Raw genomic sequence first — 11,063 nt, 5'->3', positions numbered from 1 at the left:
TACAGCAAAAATTGTTTATCATATCATAAAATATTATACTGGTGTTTTAAAGTTAAATGGATTTAATTACGACATACACTTTACAAATTAATGTAAAAAAGAAGAAACAAAAAAAAAATAGTTGGTCCAATCTCCATACTGTTAATCTGTAAAAAAAAAACAAAAATAAAACATTTCTTTAGAGTAGTCAGCAACCATTTTATTAAAAGTAGAATAGCAAAGTCAAAAAATACTTAAATAAGAACAATATAAAAGCTGTTTATTATAGCTGTTTGTCAAAAAAAAAAAGTATATATCTTAAATTTGATTAAAAAAAAAGAATCATGCAACTGCAAAAGTAAACAATAAGTTTTCCTGAAAGGAGTGAACTGAAGTGAAAAAACCGAATATCAACTCACAAATCAACAATCAATTGCAAGTCAGATGATCGAAATTATTATTTCTATTCTAATACAAACAAGTAACTGAGACTCACATCTTACACACAAGCTGAAAAAAAAAATTACAAGTTAATTTAAAAAATACTGGAAGAAAAAAAATCAAAACCGGAAGCCGAATTATTATACTAATAAAGACATAAAGAAATAATTCTTACTAATAAACTGAAAAAAAATCAAAACATACTCGAAAGTCGAAAGTTCAATATTAGCACAATTTTTTTTTTGATGATCAAACTTTTGGTGTTTTGTTGATTCTTTGTTATGCTTTGAATTTTAACTTTAGATATTTACTCAATTATGCATATTATAGACTTTTAAAAGATACTATAAACCTTAATTTTTTTTAATTTGTTTAAATTTTTGAAAACTAATTACAAGTATTAATTATATATTGAACAAACTTTGATTTTCTATTTATGATAAGTTTAAACCTTAAAGTTTAAAGTAAATTTAATTTCTATTGAATTTATTGTTTTACTAGTGTAATAAATAGCTGGTTTATTTAACTTAAACCAGTTTATAAAGTTAAACTGAAAACTTAGCATTTGTGTTATTTAAACGCACAGTTAGAATAAGTATTCAAAGTAATGAACAACACTAGTGATAACTTTGCAAGTACAATCAAAATATAGCTCGATCATTGAAGCAGGATTCTAAAAACATTAAAAAAGTTTTATTTAATTTAAAGATTAAGTAACCAAGACTTAAATAGTTATACATATTTAGTATTTAACTTGATACTCTTTTTACTTGAATTATGGTTCTAAATTTTGGTGAAGTTAATTAAAGAAACTTTTTTATAATCAGCTATTAAAACAGAACACACAAATTTTCAAAGTCATAGTGTTCTATTTTATGAAAGGTTAGTTTTATAGTTAAAGTTTTTTTTCAAGTATTTTTTTAGCATGTATATGCTTATAAGTTTTATTGTAAACAATAAGTAACTTAATACTTATTTAGATACCTGCACAATGTTTTACATATATGTAAACATAAGTATATTTTATACTAAGTTTAAAAACGTTTAACTTTAATTAAAATTAGTTTTAGAAATGTTTGCTATCTCTTTGACTGTAGTAGTTAAAATTTAATTTTACTTATCATAAAATATTTTTTAATGCTTAAAGTATGATGTAGGATAAAATTCGTTTAGAAAATATTTTAAAGATAATAAAAAATTTTGTATAACAAAGTATAAAAAATCACCCTTAAAAACTCAGAAGATTTAATGCATAATAGAAAAGTAACTAATTTTGCATGTTATATTTAGATATTAAATTGTTACAGTTTAACAATTTTTTAAAACAGTTGTGTAAGCAATGAATTATTATGTTGGAAGTATTTAACAAAGATAAAAGCAAATGTGATTTGTAAACAAAATTATGAGCTTATAATCTTACGATAAGTTTATCACAATTAGTTTTAAAATATTTAAAAGTCGGTTAGCTTCTCGTAAAAAATATTGTACATTCTGTAACGAACTTACTAAATATATATAGTTTAAAAAGATTAAATTAATAAGAACAGTTAAGAATATATTAGGTAGTATCAAACCAATCTTTTATTAATTAAATAATACATATATTTGTATATATGTATATTTTAATTTTTAATGCCCAACGTATCTAGTGTATATAATTTTCATTTATGTATTTTGATGTATGAACTATGAATACTTTTATTGTTTCATTATCATATAAGAACGACATAGGGAGTTTCCCTTCAATTCAAATAATTTAGCTGTACTTTTCAATGCTTAGTTACTTATGCCTCAAGCTTGATAAGTGTGTTTATGTGAAAGCTGATGAACTTATTAAGTAAAATATAATGGAGTTCATTGTTTTTTGTAACAGGCTCACTAGTATAAACTAAAACTTAAAAATAAAATTTAGAGATATTTTTTTTTGTTAGTTAGCACTATAAGTGTACATGTTTATACATGTTGATAAAATTAAAAAATATAAATTCACATTTTATATATTTTTGAATTTGAAAGTATCTTATTGAAAATTTCGTTAAGTTTTTGTTACTTAAAAAGCATCAATTTAAATTTTTAAAGTTTATATATTTATATACAGTTTTAAGTTTTTTAATAACTATAGTTGTCTTTTTTTAGAACTATAGGTAAAGTTATTTGAAAATTGTTCAACTCAAAAACTTAATCATAGTAATAAAAATTTTGAAAAACTTTTTATAAACTTTTTCAAAATATGTGATTAATAAAAAAATAATTTATAAAACATTAATTAAGTTTTATTTTTAATTAGAAAAGTAAACCAAATTTATTAAACATATGCAATTTATTTTTTCAGATAAACTCAATAATGTTTAAGTTTATATTAATCAACTTTTGTGTCTTTTGTACACTTCTAAGATCAAGCTCTGGTTTTGGAACACCATGGCCCTCCAATTCACCTGCGTCTAAAGGAAATTTCACCATCCAAGCTAGTTTTAATTTTTGACCTTACTTTTTTAACATTACTTTTTTCATCCATTAATTTGCAGCTGCTAAACATATTATAAAACAAGACAATCTATTTTTCTGTTTAGCAATGCGTAACTTTCTTGTTTTTTCTACATGTTGATAAAACAAAGTAAATCTAACTTAAAAAAAGTTTCACATTTTATAAACAAATGCTTTGCATTTATAGTTTTATTTAAAACAATCAGTAAAATTTAATTTGTTGCTTGTTAAGGTAAATAATTTTTAAAATAATTTTTACCCAACAGAACTGCGGAGGAGTCTTCAACCACTCTTCAGGAATTGCTCAGTCACCAGGCTACCCATTTGGCTACAATTCCAGCCTGGATTGCGTCTACGTGTTTCAAGCCCAACCTGACCAGGTGGTCAACATCAGGTTTAACCATTTAATATTATTCAAATTCATAAAACGTTTTTATATCTAAAAATTAACTGCATTTTATCATTTTTCCATAGTTTGTCATTTTAATAAATCTTAATGCAGAATCACAGTTTGAAAATCAGTTTGGTGGTGAAACTGAGTAACTGTAAATTTTGAAGTGAATTATATTTTCTAATGGATGAATCTCCAATTTGAATTGTATAAATCTCTTTTATCCAAACATTTAAACGCCAGATTCACCTTCTTTGACGTGGACGAGGACATCAACCACAAGAACTGCATCTTTGACTACATCTCCGCCCACGACGGTCCTCATCACGATTCGCCCGCACTTGGGACAGCCATGTGCGGGGCTGAGAGGGAGAAGCCCAATGACATAATGAGCAGCGGGAGCTCACTGACAATTCTCTTTCACACCTCGGAGGACTTCACCATGGGCAAGGGGTTTGAGATTGAGTACCACATGATTGAGAGTTAGTTGCTCTTTGTCCAATTTTGTAATTTGTTTTGCATTTTGTTTCACATCTACAGTGTTTATAGTTTTGTTTTGTTTACTTTCACAAGCAAAAAATATTCAGTTAGATAAGAATCAGAAGTATTATGTAACTTTTAGTTAGGTTTTTATTTATTTTAATTTACAATTTAAACTCTTTCATACAAAATAGACTTTTTTTTTAATATTAATAAGTAGTGTAATAAGCTAGTATTTGTTATGATGTAAGTTATATTTATTAACAAAAAAGTCATTTGAAAATGTAAAGTAACTAAAAAACAACTATGTGTTAATTTAGAAGTTGTTAGATATTTAGTGGCTCAGGTATAAGATTACTTTAGTTAAGTATAAACTATAAAACATTATGAACTTATTTAACTTTATTAACTTTTATTTAAAAAATGTAGAACTAAACTAACCATAATAACTTTAACAGGAAAAGAATCTGAAGAGGTGTGCAGAACAAACGTTTGTGGTGGCACGTTTGAAAACTTCAACGGGTGCGAGTTTCAAACTCTCAACTACCCCAAAGAGTACCTTCCCAACCAAAACTGCACGTGGCAGATACACGCACCCAGGCCACAGGACAGGCTTGAAATAAAGTTCACAGACTTCAGGATTGATGATTCCCTTTACTGCACGCTTGACCACTTGGCTGTGTTTGATGGAACTTCCATCAGCCAGAACAATCAGTTGGGAAACAACCTGTGCAAGGAAATTTCTGCAAAACGCGTGAAATTTACTTCAAATGGTTAGTACAAAAGCTTAAAAGTTATATTTATTAGTTTATCATGGTAAAAACCTAAAAGTTTAAAATATATTATTATAAAACTCTTGTGTTTTTCAAACGGCTTTAAATGACAGTTAGCTTTTGAATCAAAATTAAGGTAAAGAGTTTAAGTAAAGATTTTTATAAGAACTTTTTACTATTATTATTGTTTTAAATATTAACTTTGTGTTTATTTCAGGTCCATACATGACAGTCAACTTTTGGACGCACAACGAAACACTAGCTGAGAGGCACGACAGAACTTCAGAAATTGACCACTTTGTTGGAATAAGCTTCCACGTCAGTGTCATACCAGGACCTGATCCAACCACAACAAAGGCAACAACCACAACAGTTGCTACAACCACTACCTTGGCTACAACTACCACTGTTCCTGTTACTACTACAAGGTTTTTAACTTTGTGTTTTATTTTTTTCCTCCCATAGAGGCCTATTGTACTCTCCGACTTTAACCAGCTATATTTTAAATGTTATTTTTAGTTTTTTAAATCTGTAAAATACAATTTGGAGCTTAGTAAAAACTCTACAAGGTAAGACCAAGTTGTGAAAAAGTTATTTTCCCCCTCCCTCTATGCCATTAACTTATGTATTGTGTAGTTTATTCACTACCTAGTTTATTTAAATACGTTGATGTAATCTTTATGAAATACTTTGTTTGATCTTCTTATAAATTTCTAATGTATTTGAATTTATTTATTTGCTTGAATATTTCTTAAGCGCGTGCAACACTTAGTGCTAAAGATAAGAAGTCTCATGAGCTTTTTGAAATCTAAACAAACTTTATGTTTACATAGTGTATGGTAGTTTGTACACAAGTTTCCTGCTTGTACCTTGTTGACAAAACTTTAGTCTACATATTTTGTTTTGCAGTTATTTTCATAATAAATGATATACATAGTAATAAACACAAAACTGCTAATACAGCATTACATTTCAATCATAATAATCAACTGAAACAGTGTTTGAATATATTAAAACAAAAAATAACCACAGCACACCTGTTAACGAGCCGAAAGTCGTACCAGTTACAGAATCAACGAAAAAACCAATTGTGACGTCAACAACCACAGACGAAGTGGCAACAACACTTTCTGATGAGGGCAGCATTAATAAGCATCAAGGTACTGACCAAACAGTTCGCACTAAAATGCCTGCCAGTTAGTGAGACTAAAACAATACTAATCTTGCTTTTGAAAAATAATAGATAGTAATAGTAAGTATTGACAACTTTGAAAAACTTTAACATTGTGTGTAAGAGCATGTGTTTATGTAAACTAATTTTTTAAGTTCAAAAATAAAGCAGTTGTGTTTTGTTTTAAAAACTGTACTTAACTCCCAATAAAGTTTAAAGTCAACAAGCTTATTATTTGAAAGCTATCATGACTGGCAGAATAACAGAATGAAATAAAACATTAATAAAATTCAACCATGAACAAGTCATAAAATAGATAAAAAGAAATTAACTGTTTCAGTTTGCTGTAAATATTATTTAAAAAGTTTTGTTCATGGTAAAACATATTTTTTTAAGGGAGAATTTATAAGTGCTTTCAAAGTGGCTATCTTATACAAATAATCTTTTTGTATAAAACTTTTTAAAGTAACTAGTTTTTAACAAAAGAATCCTTCGGCTAAGGCTTTTTTGTATTCAAAACTGTTTTTACAAATTAAATATAATCTCTTTTGTCAGTATATTTATTTAAAACAAGTGCTTTTCCGTTTTACTGTTTTATTAATTTTTTACTCTGAGTTGTATTTTACTGTCACTACAAATAGTTTGGAAAGCATAGTATAATAACTAAAATCTTTTCACTTTTTATTTTAACGTATATCGGAAAAAAGAACTTTTTATGCTGTAATTACCATTGAAAATTATATTTTTTACCAGCAGATTAAAAAATAAGCTAAAAACTTTGAATTTTTTTTATTGAAAACTGTTAGAAAAATAACACTAGAAAAGTATATATTTTATATGTAATTTAATGAAAAATTTCAGGTACAATGTCAGGATTAGTAGTTGGCCTGATAGTACTTCTGCTCGTAGTTGTGCTTGCTGTGTTCTGCGTAGTGGCATTTGTTCATTGGAAGAGACAAAATTACAGGTTGGTTTCAAAGAAAAAAAATTATCAATATAAAAAAGAGAAATTCGCTGTTTTCTTTGGAACAGTATAAATTGGTTATTTTTAATGGCGAAACTCTAGTCATAAGTTTTGTTGTGATAATCTCGTAGTATAATTCCCATTGATAAGATAAGGAGAATTGTGTTATGGTTTGAAACACTTTAAATGACAATAGTAATACATGACACCATATAAACTTATCACAGGGAAGATAAAAATGTATTATACATTTGTGATAAGAATTTGTAGCATGTTGTTAAATCACGTATTTGTAGCTAATAATGTTTTAACAACAAGTTTAATTTTATTACTACTTTGGGTTGTAGTTTTGTAAAACGTTTTGCGGTTTTATATGTAAGTAGATATTTTATACAACTTTTATTCCATTTAAGACATAGTAACTTAGTTAAAACTTTTCGGTTCTGTTTCAAACTTACTTTTCATTAAAAATATTTTTATAGAATAGACAAAAGAACGTATACTTATATAACTTAAGTAAAACTCAATGTCTGAAAAAACCATGCATGCTAATTAATTGAGAAATTAAACGGAAATAATAAACCATTTTCTCTCAATATAAATTTAATAGTAGATAATCTTTATATGTTAATTCATTATTTGCATACCCTTATGGTACAGTACATTCAAAATAATTTTTTTATTTAGTATATAATAAAAATGTCTATCTTTTACTATCGCAGTAACTAAATAAGGATCCTTTACATTTAGAAGTTAATTTGAGATATAAAATTTACTTTATAGTCTAAGAAAAGTTAGAATAGTATATAATAAATCCTTGTATGTTTAATACTTCAAGGCTATTGTGTTTTTATATTGAAAAAAAGTTTTAAACATTATCTAAATGTTTTAAAAAGTACTTAGTTTTTTATATAACATTTTAAGTACGGCTCATCTTTTTATTCAAGTTATGATTAATATTATAATATGCAATTATATAGTATAGGAATACGAACATTAGTTTTAATTATTTGACTACAATTGAATTTATGTATACACTCTTCCTTTTAAAAAAAATTAATTTACTTACTTACATACTAAAACAATTTCAAAACTAAAAAGAAAAAAAATCTACTTAATACTTATATTTATTCTTTCAAAAATTTATTTTACAAACTAAGTTTCGGTCAAAGACCTCTTCAGTGCTTAAATAAATCTTATTCAAATAGAATGACAATAGTTCTATTTGAAAATTATTCTATTTGAATAAGATTTATTTAAGCACTGAAGAGGTCTTTGACCGAAACTTAGTTTGTAAAATAAATTTTTGAAAGAATAAATATATTACTTCTCCTCCAGCAGTTGAGATCTCTCTATTTGTTTTCTTGAAACCAAAACATATTATACTTAATACTCATGGTAACTTAATTCAAATTGTTTAATTTGTTAAGTTTTTGTAACCAATACAACAACTTGACTGTTGTAAATTTTATATGTGTTAAAATAAAATCAAAACTTTAAAGTTAATTTAAGTAAAGTATAACTAAACGACTGTCTTAATTTAAGAAATTTCTCAGTTTCAATTCAACAAGCTTTAAACTGCTTTTAAATCAAAAAATATATTTACTAAAGTTAAAATTACAAAGTTTTAAACCAAATCCGCAACGAAACTGTCAAGAAATAAGTAAGCTTTTAATTTTCAACTGCTTTCGTAAAATGCTAAAAAAATAATAATTTTGCAGGATCAGGCTGAGAGAGGAGGACACGAACGGGCTGGTGGCCAACATGGAGGCGGGGGACAGCAACGTTCAGTACCACAAGGTCCACGACCACAGCAGGATCGTCAGGCAGGGACAGCTTGATGACGACCAGTTATGAGAACTGCCACCTCGTGTGTGTGAAAATTCTACCTTCTTGATAGTTGCAGGTCGATTCGCTTCGCGCTAGCAGAGACCTCGAGTTTTTATTAAACAGAGATTGCCCGTCCCTTTTTGAACATATACACAAATTTAAATTGAACCACAACTTTTATGAAAAACATTAATTACGTTTTATGAACATACACAAAAAGTCTGTAAAATAAAGCACAAGTTAATTTTATGGAGAATTCAAAGGAAGTTTTGTTTTAAACATACACAAAATATTTTGATTATTTGTTAAAGTTTAATCACGTATTCTGATTAAAACTTTTTATGTTTACAAATACACTCATTCACCAAAAAATTTTACAAGCTGTAAAACTCGCACTTATCGTTCTTGCACGGGTGTTTGCTGTGACGTCACAATTAATAAACGGTGTGGGAATTTCTAGTAATTTGTATTATGTCGGCTATTCACAACGCAACGCTTGGAAATTTTAAAGCACCACAACAAAAGGCGTAAAAATGCGAATTTTCAAACGGGAGAAAAAAATTACAAGCATTTTTATGACGGTAGACGCCCATTGATAATAGTTTTGACAATTATTTATTTTGAAAATAGCCATTTGTTCATATAAACATTTTTTTATTTATACTGCTTTTGTCCACATACGCATCAGTATATATTTATTTGTTTTTTTAAAGTTTGAAGCAATTTACAGCTACCTTATATGTGTTTATTCTACGAACTTTAGTATTATCATTAGTTGATTTTTAACTAAATTACTTTTTTTTTCAATTGTTATAAAGGCTTGTAAGTTTTTTTTTCTACAACCAAACGAGACTGTATTTCCATGTTTTTTGAGGTATCATTATTTGCAATGCAATTATAAGTTAGTATGCATGCAATTTCTTTACGGGTATTTTGTATTTTTCTGTGCAGTTTTGAGCTAATTATTAACTTAAGTTTTAAACTCTTTAGTTTGGAAGTAACTCTTCTTGTTTTAATCAACTTTTTACACTGTGAGTGATTACATTGTAAGGCTGATTTATTTTGCAGCTAATTTGCAGAATTTCGAGTTTAAAGGTATTTTTTCTTTTTGACTATTATTAAAATTTTTTTTTCGTTGTATGAAAAAAAGTTGTTTTTATTTTATTGTTACTTTAAAATTTTATTGAGTTTAATAAACTTGATACAAATAAGATTGTTGTTTTTTTATACCAAAGGTTAATTTAATTTACATTCCAGGAAACGAGTTAAGATTCTATCTACAGATATAGCTTTGAGGAAATTATAACTTTATAGAACAAGTTTAAGGAAAGTACTTTCAAGAAAGAAATGCTTATTTTGTTATTGTCTTATTAAAAAAAGCTTTAATTAAGTATAATTTTAACTTTTTGAACAAATCGATATGACCTAAAAAAAAAGGAAAATGAATGAAATGCTAGGGTGTAAAATTAGTTAATGTTATAAGCAGTTTTATTATTGTTTACAAAAAGCGAGCAAAACTCGGATTAAAAAAATACAAACTTGTAATTATTGTGTGCTACAAAAACATGTAAAAAAAACTCACTAAAATTCCTTCTAGGTATTTTTTCGCGGTAAAGAAAATTGAAAATTATATATTATTTATTGAATATTGTTATTCTGGCATAGATTAAACTTAAAACTAGCCTATATTTCTCTACTTGAACTCATTTTCCACAAAAATATACAAGTTTGAAAGCAGGCCTCTTAATTTGAACCAATAAACTTATACTTTTCGAAATATTTGTTTTTTGAGAAAAATATGTAACCCCTAAAAGAATAATGTAACCTTAAACCAGTGCAAATACTCAAGTAATTTCGGCAGCTTTCCAGACTTTGAATAGATTGAAAAATTACAAATTCTTTAATTTTGCAACTCATGGTGGTTAAGAGTTTATAAAAACTTCTAATTATTACTTAGCTAGTTTTCATCATTACATCAAATTTTACTATCAAAAAATGTTTAAACAATAACAAAGTGACTCATTGTTTTATTTTCTCATCAAGCGTAAGAAATTTCTCTGTTTTTGTTCGGAAGTCGGTGACCTCATGGCTTCTTTAATGATATCAAGTAAATAAAATACCACGCATTGAGCTCTCCTACGTAAAAAAAACTAAATAATTCATTCACTTTCCACACTGATTCGCGAAGGAAATAGTGAACACTCAATCAGAGCAGAAATACACTTTTTTAGAAGTAGTTGTGTTTTATATATAAAAAAAAGAGTTTGGTAATCGAAATTCAGCAACAAAAAAATTGAAATTAAATACGCAACAAGAACCTTAATCTAAAAAATGCTTTTTATTGTTGTAAAAACACCACTTTTAATTATTTTTTTAAACTACCTGTTATCATAGTATTTCAAAATATGTTATTTTTAACTTTCGAAGGATTAAGTGTGCAAACAGAATTCAAACTTGTTCGAACTTTTACTAATTGAAGCTTGTTTACCAGTACTGTTTTCAAGTAAACACTTATCGGAATTTCGTGGGACTTAACGGTAATAACTAACT

At 26.8% G+C, this 11,063-nt stretch overlaps 1 protein-coding gene across 2 annotated transcripts; it reads left to right on the top strand.

Annotated features, from left to right (window-relative positions):
* Positions 1-2,756: 2,756 nt before the first annotated feature.
* On the top strand, positions 2,757-9,718 carry LOC145840436 (procollagen C-endopeptidase enhancer 2-like). 2 transcript variants are annotated; one of them, XM_082947698.1, is made up of 8 exons: positions 2,757-2,884; positions 3,171-3,298; positions 3,539-3,777; positions 4,234-4,548; positions 4,766-4,976; positions 5,581-5,708; positions 6,581-6,686; positions 8,405-9,718. In XM_082947698.1, exons 1-8 carry the CDS (start codon positions 2,765-2,767, stop codon positions 8,538-8,540), a joined length of 1,383 nt encoding a protein of 460 aa, XP_082803824.1. In that variant the 5' UTR covers positions 2,757-2,764; the 3' UTR covers positions 8,541-9,718. The 2 variants fall into 2 exon arrangements, with proteins under 2 accessions (XP_082803824.1, XP_082803823.1); XM_082947697.1 differs by having other exon boundaries at positions 5,581-5,744.
* The last annotated feature ends 1,345 nt before the right edge of the window (positions 9,719-11,063 follow it).

This window comes from Thalia democratica, chromosome 7 (genome assembly GCF_965202585.1).
Source record: "Thalia democratica chromosome 7, ktThaDemo2.hap1.1, whole genome shotgun sequence".
Lineage (NCBI taxonomy): Eukaryota > Metazoa > Chordata > Thaliacea > Salpida > Salpidae > Thalia > Thalia democratica.
This window is presented reverse-complemented; position numbering and strand designations above follow the sequence as displayed.